This window comes from Betta splendens, chromosome 9 (genome assembly GCF_900634795.4).
Source record: "Betta splendens chromosome 9, fBetSpl5.4, whole genome shotgun sequence".
Classification (NCBI taxonomy): Eukaryota; Metazoa; Chordata; class Actinopteri; order Anabantiformes; family Osphronemidae; genus Betta; species Betta splendens.
Genome location: NC_040889.2, coordinates 16,140,466 through 16,165,499, shown reverse-complemented (window position 1 = coordinate 16,165,499; position 25,034 = coordinate 16,140,466). Strand labels below are relative to the sequence as shown.

The following is a 25,034-nucleotide window of genomic DNA, read 5'->3' as shown; positions in this document are numbered from 1 at the left end:
AGCATTTACTATACGTGAGTTTAATAGATAGGGGCCGGGGCGGTGCTCTCTCATATGTCCCCTGACCCGGTCTTCAGAGTGGGCCCGGTCTCACGTGCACGGAGCAGGGGCCGGCTGAGCTCACATTTGGTCACACGCGTAAGAAAACAAACCTCACATCGAGCTTGCCTGGCAAAGGGGGCAAATGACAACTTCACAGCACTTCATAAGAAACTCCTGGAAGTTGCTAATGAAGACTAATGACTTCCCTCGTGTCGGAGACTTCACGCCAGCGTGCACCACAAAGTCAATGTGGACAGCTGGGTGGTCTGAGTCCACATCGCCACTGCAGGAGATTATAGCTTTTACATTGGAAAACAATGTCAAACAAAGATGCCTGACACAAATAATCACGCAGAAATGAAATGTTTTCATTCATATAATCATGACCTGGATGATCTGATTTATTAAGACATTCTTGAAAAATTCTGAAAAAAAAAAGTTGTGCAGTGAAAGGATTCAATATTAGACAGAAGATTTATTTCTTCTTCCTCTAAAATCTACTCTTGCTGCTTTCATATGTTTTTTTTATTAACTAATATGCATTTTACTGCATTTTAAGTTTTTTTAGTTTAGACACTATAGTTTCCAGATCCTGGAATGCATTTTTCAAAGTAGTAAAAACATTTGTAAATTAGTAACTGTAACTAGATACATGAGGTAAAAGCAGCAAAAATGTTCTCCTGAAATGCAGTGGAGTTAATCTGTAAAGCTGCAAGTACTGTACAAGTCCCTCATATTTGTACATAGTACTTCAGTACACACACACACTGCCCATTAGGTACCTAGACAAATTCCACCCAGTAAAACAACTGAGATTAATTCTACTTTCACAAGGTAAATGAAGTTGAGGTTAAAGAAGTTGAAGACTATTGAATTGAACTACATGTCCAATACTGGGGTCGGGAGGGTTTGGGAGTTGGACTGAAGTACATTTTATTAAGGGTCTGATGTTTTGGCCTCCTCTTTTTAAAAATACTTTAAATTTGTCCTCTAATATTGATGCAGTTTATTGGATTCAATATAACCTCAAGTGTGTCCATATGAGACCAGTGAATGTGTAGTGACATATAATGACGGTGCACTGGGAAGTGACAAATTCTGAAAAATTCAAATGAAAATCCTAGAAAAGAAACCTTTTGTTCTCCATTTTCTGGTTTAACACTGGACTCTGACTCATGAGTAGTCATGCAGTCTTTAATACATAAATATTTCATATAACAATATGCAGTTTCTGTGCATTACTTGCATTTACTCTCTTGAATAGAGGTAACTGTTGCCTGTGGTATTGAGCTACAAATGCTTGTTTGCAACCAGTGACATTGATATGATCCACCAAGGTCTCTTTAAGCACTCTGAAAACAAAAGCACCAAATGAAGTGATGCAAAGAATGTTTTATGCACATTTTGATTATTTCTAAGTAGCACACAGAACAAATGTGTCTCACAAATATATTTTTGGTTTGACATCTATAATTCATCCAGTCATTGAAAACAGTTGTGCAGATCAGGGCAGGGCCTTTCCCCTGGTCTCCTCTTTAGCTGTGGCGAAATCCCAGAAGCTCAGCAGAACAACAAAAAAATATCTTACAAAAAATAAAATAAAATAAAATACAAACCATTTTATGAAGGGCGAAAGTTGCAAAAAGTTGTGAAGCATTTCCTGAAGAAAATGCACTGTGAATAATGCTGTGATGCTGAATGTATTCCTGAAGAACTGCTGAAAGATACTGAAATGTTAACACATCTGAAACATTTAAAGCATAGCTGAAAGTATCAGAAGAGAAATAGTTGTGTCTATGGAGTTGAATTTTTGCAGAAGAAGCTTTATCAACAACTGCTGAAAAAATAAATTAAGTAAGAAATTCTAATAAAACATATTTGAATCTGAACCCAGTTAAGCTGTTGTACTTTAAAAAGTTGAATGTTCAGGTGAATGACCCTCAAGATATGCTGAGGTTTTCACGAGCTCCCTAATATTTCTGAAACTAAAAAAGAATTTATGGAACAGACAGAAGAGTGTTTTTAGCAAAGAATTTGTTATTTAATTGTTTTAGTTTTAAAGTTTGCATTAAAGACTTATTTTGAAAGGTACTAGGTCAAAAATGCGAGTCCATATTAATATAAATGGGTTTATAACATAAATACATTTTGCTATGTAACCATCTATATCATTACAAATTGGATTGGTTCTTTTATTTTGAAAGTATCCAGAGGAAATTAATTAATTACTAAACATTCAAGCACTGATCAGCAAAATCAGGAATATGACCTGTCAAACTGTTTATAAACAGAATCGGGCCTTGGTTACTGAGAGCTGCACTGTTGTCATAGAAACCGTTGGCTAATGGCAGGAAACTATAAATGGTTCCTGTAGCTTAAAGTATAAGTTTTTAAGTGCCAAAGAAATGTACGGAAGAACTAATACATTACTATAAAGAGTCTGATAACAATACCCGCCTGTGAATGCCTCAAAGCCTTTATGTATTCGCGTTTTTTTTTAAAATTACTTTAACACAGCTTTCAATAAACATCAGTAAATATCTTTCTTTTATAGAAAACAATCTGTAAAAAACATTCTGGTGTCTTCCTCTGAGTTGAGCTAGGACTGTGACAAATTTACCAAAATGATTTCCATGGAAAGGCATCTGAATTAGAAAGTCGCCGTCTGTGCGCATTTCAATCCCACTCCACCAGGAAAGACCACATCAAGCGGCGGCTGACGGCGAGTCGTTTCCTGAACGCATGTGAATTGAAACAACCCTCACCTTAATGTTTACACTTTCACACATACTCACGCTACTCCAGCTCTATACTTGACCCCTTAAAGCCAAACACACTGGAAAGATATTTGGATTGTGATATGTACAAAAGCTAATTTCCCCATGTCTGTAAAGCCCACTCTGCATCGTTCAGGTCAGTGCTGGTGCCAGGACATCTTCCTGGTAAGAACGGTTCCTCTTCGCTACGGATTCACACAACAGAAAAAATAAAAATTGTGTGTGTATGTGTGTGTGTGTGTGTGTGTGTAAAGCACAAAATCTTACAAGAAGTACAGTAAATACAAAAATAGCACAAAGGTAGGTGCAGTCTGTAAAACATCCCAAATGTAAACATTTCCAATCTGCTACAGGTTGTGAGGCCACAGAAGACCCTCAAATGCAGCAGATTGTCCTCATTTCACCTTTGCGTCCACTGAAATAACTCCTGTTTCAGCGTATTTGGCAGATGGAGGGTTCATGCAAAAGGAAGGACAGCAGGTAAGTGTTGCCGAGTATCAGTCCAGACTGAGGCACAACAGATCGGTGAGTTTGAAGAATGTGTAGTTTCGCAGCTTGGAGACAATTAGCACAAAATATTTAAAGCAAACTATGCATAAATGTGTGACTGGTCGGCTTTAAAAGGTTGAAAGTCACTCGAGCCAGAACCAGTTTTACAGTCGGATGCAGGAGCCTTTAATAAGCTGATGTGTGATATGCATGAATGGCACATTACAGACATGCTGTGACACTTGAACCCGTCATCATCTGCTCTGCACACGACAGGCGATGGCACTACTGCATCCTTTCATCTCGGGAGGGCTGCTTTTTGCAGCGTGTGCGAGAGAACAAAGGCATCACCGAAGACAGATGCTGCAACATGGACCAAAACAGGGATCCGGCGCTTGCTGTGGTGAGAGTTCAGTGTCAGCACGCACACAAAGATTCCAGAGGCTCAGATGTCCATGTAATCATCCTCCTCGTCCGACTCGCTCTCCAGAGAGGACTCCTGGCTGGACGTCTCCTGCACCTCCAGCGCCGGCTGGGTCAGGGTGTCCTTTTTGACCGTCGCTGCAGACTGAGAAGACAGGATGACGTTCTGTAGAGTAGACAGCAGGGGTCACTGTCGAGTCCTGGACTGTATTCTGTCACAAGCATGCATATTCGCGTGGCAGACTGCATACCTTAAGTCTTTGTTTGGTTTCCTCTGAGATGCTGCCTTTTGGGGAAAGAAGCGTGGGTGTTGGAGGTGTTACTGTGATTTCTGGCGGGAACTTGGTGACTGTGGATGGAATGAAAAGCTTTGGCATGTTGGGTGGGACGCGGGAGCGGATTCGGCTGGGGTCTGGAAGTTTCGACTGCTCATTGCTGGCATACTGCTGCTGGTCTAGAAGAGGAAAAACAAGGGCACACTCTTCAATTGCTCAACAGTTTCTAAACATCCCAAGTATAACGTCAGCTATTTGCTGCTGCTAGTTTTTGCCGTATTAGTAAAGATTCTGACCTGGGCAGGGTTGTGCTGTGCTACATGTGGCAGTCTCCTCCTGAAGCCAGCTGACTGTTGATTCCTGGCCATGGGATACAGTGGCAAGTTTCATCTGCTGACAAAGGTGTGACTCCTGCTGTCGATATGAAAGTCCCTCTGAGGGCTCCTCTCGCTCCTCTGAAGACGCAACAACACACCAAGGTAGATAGATAGAGATAGTCTTCTGATTTTAGCCCCAACTAACAGAAGTCCTACATTAAATCACAACACAAGCTCAGATTCCTGGTAATGTTGGCCCATTACACCCAAATTCCATAAAGTCAGACAAATTGCCACAGAGTGAAAACATTTTAAAACAAGACATATAATAGCACGCACGTAATGTACAGTTGATTTCGTTTCACAAATATTAACCACTGTGTGCGGACTGACTACAAAAAGTCCTCCCTGAAGCTCAAACACAAATTAAGACAAAAATGATCCAATACCCCGTCAGGCTTCCCCACTCATGTCGCCTAGGTAACCGTTGCATAACACACTGCAGCAGTGTTGCTTCACACTAACCAGTGTGAGTGCGTGCATGAATACCAATATATGTACGCAAACTTCATTTTGCATGTTTGTATGCACCGACTTCAAAAGGTCATCAAATGTCTATGAATCAAGAAAATCTGAAAACGCATCCACAGGAGCCGATGATGTACAGGCGGTGGAATCTGATATTTCTGAGAAGCGCAAATTATGGATGGAACCAATGTCCCCACGTGAAAAGGTGGTGGTGGTTTCTCTTTCTGGTGACAGAGAGGTGCCAGCCGGCCTGTGGACAACGGGTTTATGACCGATACAATTCATTTTAGCGGTGCCAGATTGTCTTTGAAACTGCATTGAATGTTTTGAGATCCCTGCCTGGCAGCTCATTAATAAATTATAGGTTTTGCACTTTCCACTCACTTCATATAGTATAGCTTTTGCTCCAAACATCTATGGAAGAGCAGAACGAAACCAAGAATTCATGATTGTCTTGACTTTTTTGGTATTTTGAGTTTTGTTTTACAGCAGCCTGTGCAGCCAAGCGTGAAGCCACTAACACCCTATGTTACTATGTTACTTATTACGTTTTGACACAGGCATGCCTCCTATGTTCAGAATATATTATGTAGGTTACATATTTTGCTTTGGTAAGGTTCTGTTCCTTGAATACATTGTATTGCAACATAGCATAACATCGTCTTGAACTGCAGATCTCAAAAGCATCAACTGTTAGGATATTTTTACGTGAAGTAAATCTAAGCCTTTAGAAACCTCATGAAAGAGCCCATTGCTAGCTAATAATAAACAGATGCTGCCTCAACAAAAAGGAGGAGAGATGCTAAATGCTGCCTACTGGCCTCTAAAGGCTCCACTGGCCTCATTGACACATTTACAGATGAAATACAAAAAGGCACCACACTATTTTCACTTAGGTCACCAAGAATATTGGGATTGAAGATGCTGGGTGTAGGATTTAGCCCGTTTAGACAATAGTCACGAGAAACTGCATTTATCAACTTCTATTATTCTATTATAAAGCCTGTTCACTGGGAAAAATCAGGGACGCTACTGCCACGGAAACCCATGCGAGCAGAAAAACAATATGGAGCTAACTGATTTTTAAAACTTAAACTTGATAGGCTGCTGTTATTTAACACACTGTCCACTACTCGTCATCCATCACTTCATAATCTCAGACTGGAGATAACTGCAATTATTTTTTTTAATAGTTTTTTTTAATAACAACTACAAATCAGTGAGTGATAAAACATTTATAGTGGACAGGTGGACAGCACTGTACCTGTGTGTGGTAGGAAGGCCATGGCTGCAGTGGGGTGGCTAGCTGCTCTCCTGTGCTGTGGCTGCTCGTGGAAGCTCGAGGTCTGAGGTCTCGGCAGCTTGCTCAGGGGCTCGTACGCCGCTTTGGCTTGGCTGTCCGCGGTGGAAAGCGGGTGACAGGCGGGGTGGCTGACCAGGACCGGCGTCGGCAGGGATGCGGGGAAGAAGAGGTCTCGGTGCTCCTTGGTGTACTTAGGTGTGGTCGGGGTATCGCCTGCAGGCTGCGTGAGACAGAAGAACAACATTTGTAGTCAGGAGACGCGGCTGACCGCGGGGATCCATCTCTCTGAAATCTGCAGATCCTCTTCTCTTAAGGCAAAAACCCCAAAACAACAGAAAAATGCAGCCAGCCTCTGTCGAAACCACTGAACTTTTCCAAACAACAGACATCAGCGACAGTATATTAGACAATACAGAGCGGGTGTGTGAGAGGAGCAGGGCTCTACGCTGCACTACATCCCTCTGAGCCACTTTCATGGGTGTCCTTTGGAGGACCACTTATAAACACAAGGGCTGCACAAACAACCTGTGACAACAGCCGGCCTGCTCCCACGGCCACTGTCATGGCAACACAGAACAGTTAGAGAAGTATACACCTTCTCTACCCGTCTCCCAAAAATGAACGAAAAAGCCTGTGTAAGTCTTTCAATACAGCCTTACTTCCTGTTGCATACGATAAAAAGATAATAAGTACTATATAGAACTAATAAATCTCCAGTGAAATACAGCACATTATGAAATATTAGGTCTCATTTGCCAGAGTGTGCTTTTATGTCAGTAGTAAATCTGAACTATGCCGTACGTTAGTGCAAGACAATTTGGCAATAACAGAGCTCTCGTACCGTTTTTCTCACGGTCTCTGCTGTAAGGCGATGTCAAATCTTGCCTCGAATCAGAGCTGTTTATGGTGAAGCTCCCCGTGGGATTCACACGGCGGAGCACGGGCAAAAATCAAACGTAGCGAGAAAGCGTCCAAACCTCAACCCGAGCGACAGACCCTTCAGCCCAGCACACAGCCGCCTTCGAGCGAGCGCTGGGCTCCGGCGCCGGCTTTGATGATTCACAGCTCATGAATTAAACATCCCCAACAAAGACACCAACAAGTCAGCAGGACCGTGTGCATCAGAAAAGCCCTGTACCTGAGAAAATTGTAGCACATTGCATGCGGCCAGGTTCCTCCAAGCCGTGTGTGGCATGAGTGGGCTGCTTCCGCCCCAACAATGTGAACTGAACGGCTGAACGGCTCTTTGCAATCATGGGGATTGGGCTTTAAAACAGATTAGAGCAGCTGAGGTCAGGCACGGGTTTGGTCATCTTTCCAACACAATGAAAGGCCACGTCAGTTTTAATTAAATTGCTGACACTAGCCCTCTTTCTTACATAAGTAAAACCATAGTATCCAAGTCTGCGGCTACTGAGACAGAGAAGGGGAATGTTTTACACAAATGCCTCCATAAAGTCTCTCCAAAAGCAAACAATCGACTCAAGTACAGAGGATAAATATTACAATACAGCAAACATTCACTACGTGTTGCTAACAAACGATAGCAGTTATTTAGCCTAGTCATGCTCTCCTCCTGACAGGTGTCAAATGGAGGGAGCAAACAACACTGATTATCCTCCTCAGCACTGAACAGGCACATCTCACTCTCTGCTTGTGGGGGCTTGAAGAAAAGCATGAAACTGTAGGAAGGAGTCAGGTTTTTTTTTTTCCCTCGTGTGCGTGAGCTGCACAGTGCCTACTCACATTTCACCACTACAAACAAATGCATCCAAATACAAACCATGACATGAGCCAGTGGCACAATAATTACACATAAAGAGCAGTTAGATCTGACAGCAAAGCAAGCTTGTATGCAGACGCAGCCCGTCTTCAGAACAAACACCACCACACGCGGTTTATTCATCATGATACAGCTAGTCCCCTCCTTTTAATCCTATGCTGTTGTGTAAAGCCATAATAAGAGCTAGAATTAGGCGAATACAACCTCTGACAGTGAAATCAGAAAAAATATTACCCTCTTCCCACTAGTACCCAATACTTCCATGGGATTTACAGGGGTAAGCTGTAGCAACTGTACTGTTGATTAACTGATCATGAGGAGGCACGCAGAGCTCTATAGAAGATGTTTTGGTGATTTGTAAATTTGGAGAATTCAAAATTCAAGGGTGGGTTAAGTCATTTTGATTAGCACAGAATCAACACTATCCTCCCAGGAGTGAACATAAATTAACCCGAACATCAACTGGCACTACTCAGAAAGATACAAAAGAGCTTGCAGACCTCACTGAGCGTGTAAAACCTTGCAATATATATTTTACAATGGACCGGTCCAAATCCAAACCTCATCCTGGATAAGATATTGTAATAGTTGCAAAAACAAATTAAATTAAATAATATGGGGATCTAATAAAAATTACAAAAAAGTAAACAGTTTTCTCTTCACTATATTTCAGTTTACGGTGAAGCATAAAATTTTAAAATCAAATTATTTGCAACTGTACACATCTAGTGAAATCAAACTAATATTCATATGCAATATGAATATAGAAAACAGAACACAAGCGATTTCAAAGAGCTCATACAGCTGGCTCAGTAAAATAAGCAAGTATAACCAGGTTTTACACATTTGAAAAATGCAGCATGTAGCTCTGTGCCTCATCTGCGCCATTATTTCCATGTCATCATTTATGAGAAAATTACACAATCGAGTGAAAAGAACAAACAAAAAGAAGGCTCATGCAGAAAATGAGATGAACCAAAAGAAAAAAAAACAGATTTGTTTTGCCCACAGCTGCTTCTCGTGAGCCTGAGGTTCGGGGGAACATCACCGTGACAACAGGATGTGTGTAGAGAGACCCTTGATGACTGTGTGGGAAGGAGGAGGAATTTGATGAAGGGAGAGACACCCACACAGGATGAGGAAGAGCAACTATCGATCTGATGAGGTATATGAGACCTAAAGTCAAAGCTGACCTCATTAGATTCATTTTAATTAGAGAATTAAAAAAGATTTTATCATCTCATCTTTAAGTGCACTACAGTTTGTGCAAATAAGCAAAATACTAAATAACAATCACTAGAAAAATACCCCATGACAATTTTAGCAATCATGGAGTGGCGATTGAGGAAAAACAGCAAAACCTAGTCTATATTTAGGACTTGCAGGCTGGAGTAGGGTGGACTTGACGTCTGGGAATTACCCAATTACTCATCACTTTGGCACATTTTACTAGAGATGCTGTCTTTTACTTCTGCACGTATAACACAGTAAAATGCCAATCATGTTAGTGTGGCAGGTAATTACCTGCCAAATTAAACCTTTGTCCAGTAAAAAGGTACCATTTTATTTGTAATTGTAAAAAGGGACTAAAATATTCCTTTTAGACAATATTATTATTATTTGGCATCATCTTAGAAAAATATGGACAAACAAAATGAAGTAAACAGAAAGAAGTAGCAGAAAGCTGGTAGATAATCATGTTTCAAGTTACAATGTACCTGTCTTTGTAAGTGTATCTGGCAGAACTTCAGGGCTTGGTCCAGAGCTACATCCTCATCAACCTGACAGGAGAACAGGCAGAACAAGGGCATTAGCACACTGTGTCAAATCCTTTCACTATACATCTTTCTTTCGCAGTGAGGGTCTTCTACATATTATTCCAAACCAACCAAATAAGCTGAATTTGTATCACAGTTGACAGGATTTCTTCTGCACTTTCTTCCCCTCATCACAGCATCAGCTCATGTTAAGGGCTAGTTTGGCTGCCAGGTTTGTGGGAGTTGGTGAGCTGAGCTGCACTAAGCATTAATCATGTTTGCACAGCCACAAGACTTCAGAGGCCCCAAAGAGAAAAGATTATATGGCAGCTTTATTCAAATGATCCCGGTTGTTAAATAGACCAAGTCAAGCTTTAGTGTACAGAAATTCCCCATTCATGTCTAGCTTGCAACTAACCCCAGTCACTCCATAGAGTTCCCCAGTTTGTCCGTGTTGCTTGATTGCGACTGCAAGATTAAGGATTAAGTAATACAATCTGTTAACATTTCTCTAAAATAAAATCCATATACTTAACAGGGCATATTTTAATTAAAAAAAAAATACTTAGGACTTATTCAGCCTCTTTTAACAGTGTTCGATTTTCCCTGGTATTCCATAAATGGCCCTGACTGACTGTATGAAAAAGCCTTAGGGGGGGTTTGGAGGGCCCACGTGGCTTTTCAGACATTGCTACACAGCCATTAAACAGTGTCGGATAACGGAGCTGTCCTATGAAGCAATGATCTGGGCTGCAAAATGTGGAGGATCTGCTGGCATGATGAAGCACAGGCCTCTGTATGAGCAGACTGAGTAGCTTTTGTGCTTTACAAGTGTGAATGATGGGCATTTCTAAAATGCAAAACCTGTGTTGGAAGATTTGTTCACTACTGCCAGTAAACATTTTGTTCTAACAAAAAAGGAAACAGGTGGAGATCTGAACAGGCCGCGTGCATGCTTGCAATGCAGCAAACCATATAACCACAAAGCATCTGCAGTTTGTAGGTGTACCATCTGAATATGCTTCTGGAAAATGTCCAGGCATATTAATGCATGCATAACTCATTTGGTGACAGGAAACGTGGTTTCCTGGCTACTTAAGTGTCTATGAGAGGGTGTGTCCAAGATAACTGTTTGCTGCCTCTCAGTCAGCACAGGAAAGTAAAGCATTGCTGCAAAAACATATCTAAAGCTAGTCAGCCTCCTCCGATTCCTTCTTTCTGCACCTCTATGGGCTCCACTGTCCCCACTGCCCTCCCACTCCAACTAAAGATTTCTGGCCAATGACATGGCACTTTCAGTAGTGCCAACATTGATCTACAGCTCAATATAGCTATATAAGCTGATGTGGGCTGCTCCCCAGCTACACCATTTATGCCACTGAAAGCACTGAAGTGAGACTACTTTAAACAAATAAAGATAATTCTTTTCAGAAAGATACTCATGTGACACTGAACAACAGAAACTAACCTGATTTGGTATTTGTGACATAAATATTGCTAAACAAAAGACCGAACTACAGTTGATTTGGTTCAAGCACTAGGCAAATCTGTAGGAATTTATACTGCACTCATGTTGTATATATTTTTTCCAATTCGCAGGAATGAACAACTGAATTGCTAAAACTGCTGAAAAAATATCCACTGTAGCTCCTTTTCTGCATGATCAAAAAGCACATCCGTCTAAAAATGACCGAGCAGGACTACACTTAGAAGCAGAGACCTGTTGTAGGAGTAACGGCAAAAAGATTAAAGTAGCAGATGCTGTATTTAGGTTACCGAGAGTACAGACAAACCACACTATGAGCTGGATGCTGCAGTGTTTAAAACTGAAAGTGGGAAAGTCCCTAGTCTGCAGTGAGTGTTGCGTTACTATTTCAGTTAGGAGGGATTTCCCAAGCCCAGTTTATTTTAAGAAGGTTTATATTAAGAATATATGACTTTGCAAAAAGAATCTAATTGTAGCATAGAATATGCAACGTGTTATTTGTGTATGTAGAAAAAAAGAGGTGGGGTATTTTGAGTAGGTCTACCTGTTTTATGAGCATATAAGTCTCTGACATGATCTTCTCAATGCGTGCCAGGTCATAGGTCATGACTTTCTGCCCCTGTTGCCACACTCTGTAGGCATCCAGTAGTAGGGTTTTCCCAGACTCCACATCCTCCAGAAGCTTCCTTTTCCTGTTTGGCCTTCGTAGTAAACCCTGATCAGTCCCACCTGCTGCCACGGTTACCTTTGGAGCTGAGGCTTGGAGCTGTTGCTGCCTTGAACTGATACTCAGCTCCTCTAGAGAAAGCTCTGGGGCCCGAATGCTGTCAGTCACTTTTTGCTGGAGCTCCACTGCACTCACAGAGGTCTCAGTCTCAGTTTGATTGCCCTGAGAATCGGTGGCGGTACAGGGCTTCCTCCAGTGGCCAGTGTCCAGCTCCATGGGTTCATCTAACCCTACTACTTTGTGGCCCTCGCTCCCAGCAGTCTCAGCTTTCCCAGGGTACCTCTCTTGAACCTTAATCCCTTTATCTGTAGAGGAAAGTTGAACTTGGGAGGCTTCTCTGGGCTCAGTGTCAGTAGCACAGCCGCCCTCTGTGAGTCCAGGCTTCTTCGGCAGCACATGTTTGCTGTCCTCTGAACTGGGCCTGTTGGACGCGTCTGTTGTAGTCATCTCCCCCATGGAGGGTGCAGGGACTTTTGGAAACTGCTCAGACACCTGAAAGGAAACAGAACCTGTCAAAACATGAAGTGGGTGCATGCCAGATGTCGAAAACACTGAGAGGCTCGCACCTTCTTAGTGTGTATAAAGTGAAGTGAGTTGTGCTTCCTTACCCCGGTGAGACTGTTCAGATTGTCCTCCAGGACTTTTACAGTTAGGAAAAATGCTCTCTTGGCCAAAACCTGGCGATCAACATCCCGCAAATACTTCCTTCATCAAAGAAGAAGAAGGAGCACACATTTCTTAGAGCAGTTACTTATACGTAACACAGAGAAAGATCACAAACGAAGCTGGTCCTTACTTTCCCTGGTCAGGGGTTCTCTGCAGCATGAATGAGACTTTCAGCAGTGTATCGTGATCCTTAAGCTGAGACAGCACCTCTAGCAAAAGTACAATGGATCGGTTCATATGAGATGCAAAACTTCCTGGACGGTCAATCTCATCTACTGGAATTCGCCAGATGCCCTGTAGGGAAGGACAACAAGAGAATAGAGAGAAGTGTAAACAAAAAAAAAACATTAAAGTTCAAAATGATCTTTAAAAACAGACAGGTTTTAAGGAGGAGCTGCCTATACGTGACTGGTTTCACACTTGACAAGAAGCCAACAGGTTAATTTGTAAAACATATTTTTATGTAATAAAAATAAGCAGTTAAGGTCTGAATAAAACGAATGACACATGGAAGCAATTTAATGCAGAGAAATTGAAAAACTGATTGAAATGAGAGAGAGAGAGAGAGAGAGAGAGAGAGAGAGAGAGAGAGAGAGAGAGAGAGAGAGAGAGAGAGAGAGAGAGAGAGAGAGAGAGAGAGAGAGAGAGAGAGAGAGAGAGAGAGAGAGAGAGAGAGAGAGAGAGAGAGAGAGAGAGAGAGGAATTAATGAGAATTAAAAACATAGCATTCCAAGAGGAAACTCTAATGAGAGAATGGAAAGGCTGCAGGAGAAATCTTATGGACAGGCTGCCCATGTAGGAAGTGGGGAGAAAGGGGTGGGTGGGTTTTCTCTCTGGGCACACGATAGGCAGCCTCATTAGTGTTCAGCTCGGTCCAAGCAATGCTACAGAGCAGCACACTGGCTGCCAACAAACACAGTCCTCCTTTGCAGAAATCGAGATGAGGTGCTTTTTGATGGACAAACCCTCCTTTTACAGCGAGCACATGTCCTCTCAGCAGGTGAGGCGAAGGAAAGTTCCGTGCTCCGAGAGCTGCTGATTGTGAGCGTGCAGATGGTGGCCGAGGCGGTGCATGGTCATACAGCACATGGCACAAAAGTACAGCCATGGCTTAAGACAAAACAAGAACAATCCGATGGCTCTATTAGCCACTAAAGGCGCCAGCAGGAACTGATGCTCCTCACAGGCATCCCCCAGTTGTCAAGTGACATTTTCAAATCTCCCAAAGAGAAAAGAACAATGGAAGAAAGGCTGAAAGAGAACACATTCCTGACAATGAGCTAGTGTTATAAAATGCCTGCTTCATGTAATGTAATATGGGAATTATGTGTGTTAGAAATACGTTTAGACATTTCACAAGATAAATGTTCTGATTAGAAAAATGTGACCATGATGTTACAGGAATGGTGACACAATAATAAATATAAGCTAGTTGCTGAAGAACTAGTGTAATATGTAAACACGAGAAGATTTATTAAAATATGACGCAACCGGACCAGCCTGGGAATGGAGTTGACCTTTTAATGTACAGATTACCAGAAGCTCCAACATGGGTGGGAAAAGTACGATGAGGCGGTGGCTACACTCACGCTGAAAAACATTTCTAATGGAGGACAGTTGGTTTTCATCTGAGAACAGGCCACCACAGAAAATCTGTTTAGCAAAGGCAGAGCCATGGCTTTACACAGATTATGCTGTAGCACAACAGCTAAAGCAGATTTGTAAGACTTTAACTGCAATGATTTTAAGCGTTTCCGCCCTCGTTTTAATGTGAGAAAATGTCAGACACTGCTTAATATCTGGAGTGACAGCTTTGGCGCAGACGTGGCCAATACAACAAACAGGAGTCAGACAGAGATTAAAATGCACAGCAAATAAGGATCAAGATAAATACATGACCAAGGAATACGTTTGGTTTAGAGATAAAAACTAGGGGGGGGCAGTGGATTGGGCATAAGAAAAAAAAAAAAAACTTTAAAAACACAGCTAAAGAGAAACAATGAGGAGCAGGGAGTACACAGTGATTGTGATCCACATATCATCTATGATGTATGAGCAATAATACAAACTAAATATCAGCTGATTTGCACTTTGGAGTAAAGGCCTTTGGACAGTTGCCTCATTTAGCCTGTCTACTAAAGCCTTCAGGGAAAAACACCAGAGCTAAAACTTTAGCTGCAGAAAAGTGAAGGTTTCTTTGAAGCAACCAGCAAGTACTTCTCACTACTACTTCAAGAGCTAACAAAATACTCCAAGACAGCATGCTGCCTACATTTGGCAGGAAGGTGGTGTAATTTTCTCTCTTTCTACATTGTACCCAACAAACAAAAATAAAAAGCAGAACAAAGACCCGGATGAGTAATTAGATGCATTTTCTTTAATCAGTTGTTCTCTAATATCAGTGATCAAATAGACTTAACTCGTCTCTGCTGACTCAAGAATTACCACCATCTCTTACTCCAAAGTCAAAATGAGAGAGAGAGAGAGAGAGAGAACGACTCACCATCACCAAACAAAGCTACTCCAAGGCGTCTGTGTTAATATTCTTTTGGAGAGTTTCCTGCTGGCAGCGGCAGCAGCAGCAGCATCAGCATCAGCCGCCCGGCAGCACCTCCACCCTGACAGAGGCTCGTGCTCAGAGAGCAAAGGGTGGGCTGCATTTGGGCGCTAGGGCAGCGGGAGCCGCAGAGACGAGAGGGAATCGCGGCTCCGCACGAACCGAGACGAGGAGAAGGAGCACAGAACGGCAGCTGCCTTGGCGAGACGAGGAGCAACGCTGGAGCGAGGGCCCGTGAGCGCCGTGTGCCACTGACAGAGGAGCCGACTCGTTCCTCTCCTGCTTTCAAACCCTGCCATCTCAAAACAAAAACACCCACGCACTTTAGCTTCGCTCTCTTCTGACCCCAGCCTGCTGGAGTTCTCCCCCCTCCCTCCTCCTCCTCCTCCGCCTTCCTCGTTTTTTTTTCTCGCACTACACAGCGCGCAGCCAATCCTCGTAACTCTCCGGCAGCCAATCGCGGGCGGGAGGAGAAACTCCCGCCTATTAGAACACACCCACACGATACACACACAAACAGAGGAGCGAGAGAAATAGAGTAATGAGGAAACAGAATGAGTGCAACGCCGAGAGGAGATGAGTGGAGCGAATAAGAGCCGGGGGAGGGGTTGAGCACGATCACCCTGAAGACAGCAACAGGAAAAGAAACAGAGGACATGAAGTAAAACCCTAAAAACTGAACCCGGTCTACACGCGAAAATCACTCACATTAAAGGAAAGGAAGACCTGTCTGCATTAATAAAGGCTCACTGAAAACACGCTGCAGAGCAGTGCTGATGTGACAGATAAGTTCGGCGTCGCACATCGTATACTGACGCGGCCCTCACCTTTTTTTCCTCTCTTAACTTGTGTCTTTTCAAGTTGCCCACCGTAAACACGCTAAGCAAACACACCTCGTTTTTCCTGCTTCCTGTTGTGAGTAAGGGGGGGAAAAAACCTGCTGAAAAATTCCAAGTTCAGCCCAAACACAGAGCAGAAGGAAGCTATGGAAAACACACTGGCAACAACCAGATTTGAACCCTCCGACATGCAAATCAAAATATAGACTTCTACACAATGTATTCATTGGATCAACACTCCTCCCCTAAGAAAAAAAACACACGCTTTCCCTGAGTATAGCTCCACCTACAGCACATTGCACAGCTGAACACACAAACATTTGAGTCATACATCAAACTGAGGCAAGTAATGCAAGTGTAACGCTTAGCCAGAAGACTATCCCAACCTAATACAACAAGACACTACAGCCTACCTATGAGCAAAGTGACATCCCGGCAGTCGAATCACACAGTAAAAGCTCCTTTTGAATAGACAGTATCCATTCAAAACAAAGTTCCAAAAACCAAGATGGGTTTACGTTTCTCTGACATGTAGCCACAATGACATCCATTTCTCCAGAGCTTTATGAAGAGCGTGTGTGTGTGTGTGTGTGTGTGTGTGTGTGTGTGTGTGTGTGTGTGTGTGTGTGTGTGTGTGTGCGCGCGCGTGCGCGCGTTGGGTGGAGAGAGGAGGCAACACCGTGCCTGAGTGAACACACGGGGACTGCTCGTGATCACTCAACAGTGGGCCTGAGCAGCTTGAAAGCCTGGCATTACGATTATGCCCAGTAGCATTTGATTCAGCCTTGATATCCTATAACAACAGGCGGACGTAACTGTGCTGCTTAATGACAATCATTTATCCACAACAGAACCCAAAACGGAATGCTCTTGGAATCATTTTAAAACAAACACAGAACATAGCAGAGCAACACTAAGGATGGCGAGAGTATCATTAAAAGGAACAGTGAATCATAAACACATACAGTACATGGGATGGCAAAACACATTAGGTCAGAGTCCAAATGTCTGCCACACACAAAGAAAACTTTAGGATCCCAATACAGATGTCAGTCTATGAATAATGTATTACCACAGACTGTACCATGAAATTATAAAATATTAATTTTTTGCCACAGCTGTGACTCAAACAGACCCAAATTACATAATTGTGACCATGATATTATATTGATGAAAAGTGAGCTCCTGGAAAGTAACGTGCTGACAACCACACCAGTGAATGACACCACGCTGCCTCTTGATCACGCCCTAACGGCAGTATATAGGTTAGTTTAGGCCCCAGTTCATGCAAGCCAGCTAAAGCAAAAAAGGAAAAGTGGGGCAACATGACCTACATTAGAGAAATCAGTATTCACAGCAGTCTTAAATAGGTGCCAAGTCAGCTGACTGACTCCTTGACATGAACGGGCCATATGTTGGATGCAACTTTGTTTATTGTTGTTTACTGGCATAATACAATGAACCTTTGCTTTAAATGAGACCAAATACTTTCAGAAAGGTTTGCATTGTCCTATCGTGGTGGAGCGAAGGCACTTGGTTTGTAGAGAACAGTGAAGCTCTGACAGTTGGCATGGCAGGGTGGCAGGTTTGCCTCCAGAAGGGGCTCTGTGAGAGCCCAGTGGGAGCCAGAGCACGGAGCTTTCCTCCAGCTCAGAACTGCTCCTACAGATACCAGACGCTTTCTGGAGCACGGATTCGACTCCAAAATAATGTTAACTACAAAACAATATGCTCCAAATCACTGACTGATTTGAGATGCTAGTCGACGTGGTATTTTGCTCTGGTGATGAGGAGTGTAAAGGCTCTCATTTATGCTACAGATGAATCGCACATGGTTCACAAAGTTCTGCACCCACAGAAGTGACATGTCAACTTAAATTAGAAAGAGGCAAACATGCAGACATGTAAAAGAGACTAGTCCACTGGGACCCAGTAGAGGCAGATAATGCAGCAATTTTTCACTTTAGGATTTCATTTATGAGCAGTGTTTGTCTCCAGATATCCATATTAAAAAGGACTTTTGTGAGCCCAGCAGAAGTCATCACAGAATATCTGAAATCCACAAATATTTAGGAACATTTTTCCCCAGTGAACACACACAGATCTGGAGGTTCTACATTAGGTGCTACCATGAAGATAATATAAAGCTAAACTTATAATGATAAAGTCACACTATGACTTCAGCAGGTTTGATAGTGCTGAATCTCCATAAAATCCACAAATCACACATTTACTTTGTACATCTCCACACAGGCAGCTTGGTTATAGTGTGCAGATTAAAGAGTAAACACAGTAAATTTTATGTATGTGCAATTAGAAACTATGAAAGTGATTTTTTAATAGGTTTTTTATCTATTAAATAAAACACCTTAGTGTCAGACATCAAATAACTAACCTGTTTTGCCTACTTTATAGTCCATGCAACTTATATGATCTTTTATCACTCAGACTTTTAAGCTTAATATTTTTTGTGAAACAACAAATCCCAGTTTAAACCCACACAGGAGTTACTATAGCAAAGCAATGCTTTCTATATTCCTGACCACAGGTCAAGGCATGGACCTTCCAGTGTGAGAGTACTATAAATGGAACTACAATTAGTTCAAGTATCAACATGGCAATTCTTTACCAAAATACTGGACCTAGCTTTAGAAACAGCAGCAACTAAACAGTTCTTGTCACCACACAGTAAAGTAAGGTGGTTCCTGTTAGTTTGTTCCACACTTAAGTGTTAATACAGTCAAGTGAGATGTGAATCAGTTTAGGTGTTACTATAGTTACGTGCTTATAATCCAGTAATCAGATGAATGCATTAAGAGAAATGCAGAGACAAAATGACATACAAGCTGAAAAAAAAAAAACACGGGCATTGTGAACTCTGACTTACATTGAACAGGTTTGTCTTGTTTCTTTCATAGAACAGCCCTTGTGCTGGCATGTGCTTCAGCTGTTGCCATGGGACACTGCTTCCTAGCAACACATCTCGAGCCCACTGTAGGTTCTGTTTGGGGAAATAAATATATAAATGAGAAAATCCCACATACGTTTCTATGTACATTTTCATACGCGCACACCACACACACACACTGGTGACTCATGAATCAATGTCTTGTACCACCACTCAGTGTGGAAGGAAAGAAAGTTAATGCCAATTTATGGAACCTTCGCCAATCCTACTTGCATACAGCATAACATTTAAGGCTTCTTCTCCTTCCACTGTTAGAGTTAGGATCAAGATGGCCAGTCATGTGGCATATTTCATGAGAACAAAAAGTGGCACAGATGCCTTTTCACATATGCTGTGAGGGCAGCTAAATGACCTGCATCAACAACGTCACATGAGTTGTAAGTAAGTTTGCCATCACTGCCGACATGTATTTGCGACATGATAAAAAGAATAAAAAAGAAGCCCTAAGCCTTAACCAAATACATTTAAGCCTTGAGTGATTTTTTATTTCACCTAATAAAACATATAATGAAAGTATCAGATATTCAATTAAAACACAAGTACCACAAAACAATACTGTAAGTTCAAATGAACATATCAGATCCCAGAAATAGAAGCTTTTCAAAACTAACCAGTAACAAAGGGTGCATTATGAAGGTTCAACAAGCAAAGTGCTGACAGAAGGATGCCACCACAGTAATGCTCAATGTAACGTCCGCGTGCCAAACTGGCCGAGAGCACAGTGCTACCGCCCACGCACACCTCTGCCCACAGGGCCTTGTTGCCATCGCAGGCTGTTTCAGCAACTTCCGTATCACTGCAGAGCTCACGGACATCACTAACACGCTTGTGTTGTTGTAAAGGAAATAATCTATGTGAACAGTCCATGTGGCTTTGAGGAACCTGCAGGAATTCTCAGCAAGACTCATCTTCTGTAAATGTCACCTCACATGGCAGCAGACACTGATTATAGGTATATGGTTTGGGTTTAATGGATGACATGGCCTTTAAAATGAAATGAGAATGGATTAGTGTCCTCAGTTAACATCGGTGATCTGACCTGATGCGTCTTGCTGTTGGTGTAGAAAAAGGCCAAGCGATAGAGGCTCTTGTAGTGTTGAGGAAATCGGCCGAGGCAGAGAAAGAGCGCACGGACGCACATTTCCACCAGCAGTCGCCTCTGATCCGAGCGTTCTGAAGGCAAGGCCTTGGGCACCTCAATCACCTCCGCAGGGGGCTCTGGCTTGCGTTTTCCCTCGTGGACGGGTGTTTGAGGAGCGGCCAGTTGAGAGGGGGGTGGTTTTGGAGGGGTAGCTGGGACAGGATTAGGACAAGGTTCTGCTGAACCTTTACAGGTAGGAGCGAAAGGGATTGTTACCACCACAGATTCTACTATTTCTTGGATGATTTTCTCTTCCGTCTGGATGACAGCATGGTCTCCACGTGACTCTGGAGTAGGATTCAAATAAAATAATTGTAAACAGGACACAAATGATCACATTTGTGATGAGGAAAAAGTAATGAGAACACAAGTAGACTAAGTTCTCATTAGTATTGTTCTACCTGGGTCCTCGGGTGCAGGTTGTCCATCTTTCACAGGGGTCGTACTTTGCGACGAGGATGAGCTGGTTTTTCCCGAGACCGGTTTATGGCTGCTGTCTTGAGAGCTGGCGGGGTCTGTAAAGGCATCCTGAGTCGAGTTGGAATCAGATAGCATCACCACCTCACTGTCCTGACTGCGTTCTGCCAAAACAACCAGCAAAGGAAGAAAAAAAAAAAAAAGAAAGAAAAAGAACACAGTCATGCTGCCAGTTGCATGACTGCAGATAGTGATAGACAACTAACCTTTTTAATGGCGTGGATAAATACACCTTTGTCTTTTAAAAACTGCTATACCTTCATTATTCAGGTGGGACAGTATTCAACGTTCAGTACATTCAGATATGTGACATTGTGTGAATTGCAACCAATTATCCAAGATGGGTAATTGCATGCTTTAACAGCATGCTGTGAGTATTTCAAGCTATTGGTTGGTGACTTGTTTTTAATGCCAAACATTCCCTATTGTAATGTAGAGTAACGGGGGTGTAATAAAATATTATTATGAAACAAAAATAGGTCACGAGCTACAAATCCTATTCAGTACATTGCTAATGACACACTGTAATAAAAAGGAGAGATGGTTTGTTTTTGTAAGTGGTCCAGATCCAAAATACCAGCATTCCTCTTAATTGCCATGTTGTGCAGCCTCAGCAAACATAAACAGTTCTTGGTTGGGAACTGTAAGTAACAAAATTATGCTTTTGCTACGTGGGGGCACATGACGGACTATGATTCAGTCATTGGGTAAGAGCAAAACTATGGTACTGTATTATTTATTACGTAAACTGACAAAAGCATATTCAGTGCTTTCTGAAAGAAGGCACTGGATTAAAGAGTTTGGTGGGTTTGAAGAGCAGTACCATTCAGGGACGCCAGCCAAATTGGAGACCTGGGCAGGCAGTAATCATGGTCAAACTCTGGTGAGGCTGTTGAAGATATGGGGAGCTGGTTTTAAAATATAAACAAGCAAAACAGCACCTTTGAAACAATCTGCAATCGCCTCACAAATACGGTAAGTCGTTTACCTTTGTTGACGTGATTATAAGTTAATTACCACTCTCCTTGAACCTGATTCAGACACAGTTAGACACGGAGCTACTTTAGCAGCAAAAAAGAAGCTCCATAGTGGAGAAAGAGACTAATTTGCAATCGATGACGCATAATTATGACAAGGACCGCATGTCTGAATTAGGTCTTATAGTTGTAACACCTTAATGCGCTGTAAGCCGGACTCAAGCCAAAGAGACTGGACACAGTTGTGGGCTTCCCTACAGGCCAACCACAGTGTTCATGACTTGGCATTTTCACTGTAATTGGCCATAATTGGACATCATATAAAATTAGTGGAAAAGGACAAAACATGTGACCCAGGCAAAACTTTTAAATACCTCCCAAAAAAACAAAAACAAAAAACCCCACAAAAAAAACTGGCATTTGGTTAATTTGAGCCCCATACCAAACTCAAACAAAATGACACCACATGGTACACCAGACAATTTAGTGGACTGTGATAAAGGACTGATTTGCGCAGTCATTAAGACATTCACCCCATTAGAACTACATGCATATAAATGGCAAAGCAGGTGGTAAAAGCAAGCAGGCAAAGAGGTAGCAGGCAGGTAGGTAGGTAGGAAGGAATCTGGAAAGGGTGACAAAACTGGCAACATGGGCAATATGGCTGCATTATTTGCACAATCAAGATAAACATGGCACATGGGGTGGGGGTGAACAGATGTTTGGGTATTTCTGATGTGTGAGCAGGGGCCAGGAGTGTGCTCTCAACACAACATTCTGTTCTGGCTTCACAAAAACCTGCAGGCATAACTAATGAAATTAATGCCATTTGTATATGTACCTTTTGTTGCTTCTTATAGGTTTCCTGTACCCAGCAGTCTTTAGCGAAGAACATAAATGAACCAAATAAAGTTACAATACGAAATGTGCCTCTGACTCTTGTAACTAACACCATGTAAGCTACTCTGTTAAACCCAAACTAAACGGAGCAACAAACAGAGTTGCTGAGAATCTTTAGTATTTTCCCCCACAGGGACTTCCTTACAAACACTCATGTCTACAACACATTCCACTGTGCTGAAGGTTTACGTGTGTTGACTTCTGCTGACCAATGAGACATCAGTTCTCCGTCCAGAAGCATTGGGCCAAGACCAGTATGGCTCCAGACAACAATATAGCAGGGTGTTCCACAATGTTGTAAACTTTAGAAAATTACAAAACAACAACATATATGGAGGAGAGGGACACGACTGAAATAAGATCAGCAACTAAGCAGTGACTAGAAACGGATGTTATTTGAGCATACGCACACAAGTACACAGACAGACACACACACAGACACAAAACTCAATCTTCAATTCTATTTGTTTCAACACTGCTGTTTTGTCAGGCAAAGCAAATTAGTCAAATAATCAGTAGCCATATTGCCCATTTCACCACATCCCAATCACCCAGTGCGTGGGGGATCATTGTAACTGAAACCAAAGCCATTAAGCATGGTGATTAGCGATCTGAACACTCCCCAGTGGGCTTCCTGTCCCGGTGCAGAAGGGGCAAAAAGCCCAACCCCAGAGACAGTGTCTAGGACTGGGACTGTACCATCAGCCTGCTGATCCTCATGCCGCTGCTGTTGCTGCCACTGCTGCCGTCGGGGTGTTTTGCGTTTGGCGTAATCATGGTCAAACGGCGTGGCCACATAAGGAGGGGATGTCACACCTGGGGTGGCAACTGATGGAAGGGAGGAGCTGAGGACATTCCCTATGCAAACTGACGATAAGTTGAAGTCCTCATCCATAATAGAGGGGGGTTTCTCCCTGCAATGAATCATAAAATATTGGGAAATATATTAGTCATGAGACCAAATACTGAGTTCGAGTGAATTTTCGAAGGCTTACTTCTCATGGGACCTTGGCATGCTGGGCATACTCTTCTCTTCCCCCCTTGCAAATGGCCCCGTCGCTGCCTCAACTAGCAAAGTGAACAGGAGCTCATGGTCCAGGTCAAGTTCACCTGACTCTAGCAATTTCAGGATGGTGGCACATAAGCGGAAATGCAGCTGGAAGACACAGTTAGAAGAAACTTAACAGTCGACAGGCATAAGGATTGTTTCTTTACGTATGAATGCTTCCTGACAATTGCCTCACATAGCCTCAATTTGACAAGACGTATTGTAGCGAGACACTGTTAGAGCAACCAGCAACAGGTAGTTTACCTCGAGGGCCTCCATAGCCAGGTCAGGAGGATTATGGTAATGGATTTTCCGGGGGTACCTTGCAGCTTCTTCGTGCAGATAGTTTGCAGCCTATAAATAAAAATATGAATATCAGCCACAATAGTGGTACAGTGGCTTTAAGACAGGTTCTCATATCTGTGTACCAATGGACTCCTTAACCTGTAGAACATGTCGAGTACAAGTGGTCTATTCTGTTTACATTTTTTTTTCCTGTGGTTTTTCCTCTACGTTTTGCTTTGGTTGCTGCAGGGTGCAAATCAAATACTTGTTGATGATGTGTGCAACAAAATCTGCCACGGGGTAGAACAACCCGAAGAAATACTTGGCCACCAGCTGTGGGAAGGAGGCCAAGGAGTGTTATAAGAACTAACTTGACTAACTTCTAAATTACCAAGATAAAATAATTGGCAGAATAAAGCCATGACTGAGTACATCCAAGGCTCACTGCATTCATGCTATGCCACCCTCTCCTGACCTCTCTGACACTGGGTTTCTTGCAGGTTCATCTGCCCCCACTGATCTAATAAGAACAACAGAGGTATGACTAACTCCACTCATTGTTCTCTCTAGGAAAAAACATCTTGTGAGGGTGGAGGAGCAGCGATCTTTGTTTTCTGTAAGCACATTATGAAACCCCTCCAGGGAGAGCTAGAAAAATGTCTGCAATCATTTTAGTAATGAAGGATTATCACAATAAATTTACTAACGTTTCTATTTTTTCAGTTTTCATGACTGTATTCTGAATAATTTTCCACAGAGGCTTTTAATAATGTTTGAACATTACACTAAAAAGGTACTGAGAAATCTTTATCAGCTACTCCAGTGAGTATACACCTTAATCCTTGATTAATCATGACTTTTAGGGTCAGAATTAATTTGAATATTGCACAAAATTACTGACTGTAGATCTCGCTGCCTAAGACTTATCTGTGCTAGAGAACGTTGCTACTGTTGCATTTACCTTTTTGTAAAACTGCAGATATTCCACTGAAGGCTGCTTGCGCTTCTCTGCTATTTTACCCAGCATGTAGTGAATGAGCCACTCTTCTTCATCACTGTCTCCCTCACATTGGGAAGCACCCTGGAAACACTGCAGCGCCGTCTCCAACATAGAATCTCTCCTTTCTTCCATCTGAAATGACACGCACTCACAGTTAGCAGAACGTCTGTCGCATATTTACCTAAAGACAACAGAGAAATGTACTCCGTAACAAAATGCGCGTTTAATAAACCAAAGTGACATTTGTTAAACTTATCTAACATAAACTA

General features: G+C 42.5%; 1 protein-coding gene across 5 annotated transcripts in view; it reads right to left on the bottom strand.

Annotated features, from left to right (window-relative positions):
• Positions 1 to 1,222: 1,222 nt before the first annotated feature.
• cabin1 (calcineurin binding protein 1) overlaps positions 1,223 to 25,034 on the bottom strand; it is a 31,836-nt gene continuing 8,024 nt past the window's right edge. The window contains exons 23-38 of one of the 5 annotated variants that reach the window (XM_029161858.3): positions 24,727 to 24,897; positions 23,745 to 23,834; positions 23,428 to 23,588; positions 23,132 to 23,346; positions 21,379 to 21,444; positions 20,480 to 20,659; positions 19,977 to 20,365; positions 18,857 to 18,970; positions 12,704 to 12,867; positions 12,516 to 12,612; positions 11,725 to 12,399; positions 9,656 to 9,718; positions 6,116 to 6,374; positions 4,303 to 4,461; positions 3,983 to 4,185; positions 1,223 to 3,897 (exon numbers count right to left, since the gene is read on the bottom strand). In XM_029161858.3, the coding sequence (XP_029017691.1) occupies positions 3,754 to 3,897; positions 3,983 to 4,185; positions 4,303 to 4,461; positions 6,116 to 6,374; positions 9,656 to 9,718; positions 11,725 to 12,399; positions 12,516 to 12,612; positions 12,704 to 12,867; positions 18,857 to 18,970; positions 19,977 to 20,365; positions 20,480 to 20,659; positions 21,379 to 21,444; positions 23,132 to 23,346; positions 23,428 to 23,588; positions 23,745 to 23,834; positions 24,727 to 24,897 (3,150 nt within the window). In that variant the 3' untranslated portion in view covers positions 1,223 to 3,753. The remainder of the gene's footprint in view (positions 3,898 to 3,982; positions 4,186 to 4,302; positions 4,462 to 6,115; positions 6,375 to 9,655; positions 9,719 to 11,724; positions 12,400 to 12,515; positions 12,613 to 12,703; positions 12,868 to 18,856; positions 18,971 to 19,976; positions 20,366 to 20,479; positions 20,660 to 21,378; positions 21,445 to 23,131; positions 23,347 to 23,427; positions 23,589 to 23,744; positions 23,835 to 24,726; positions 24,898 to 25,034) is intronic. The other 4 variants (XM_029161859.3, XM_029161862.3, XM_029161861.3 and 1 more) reach the window with 4 other exon arrangements.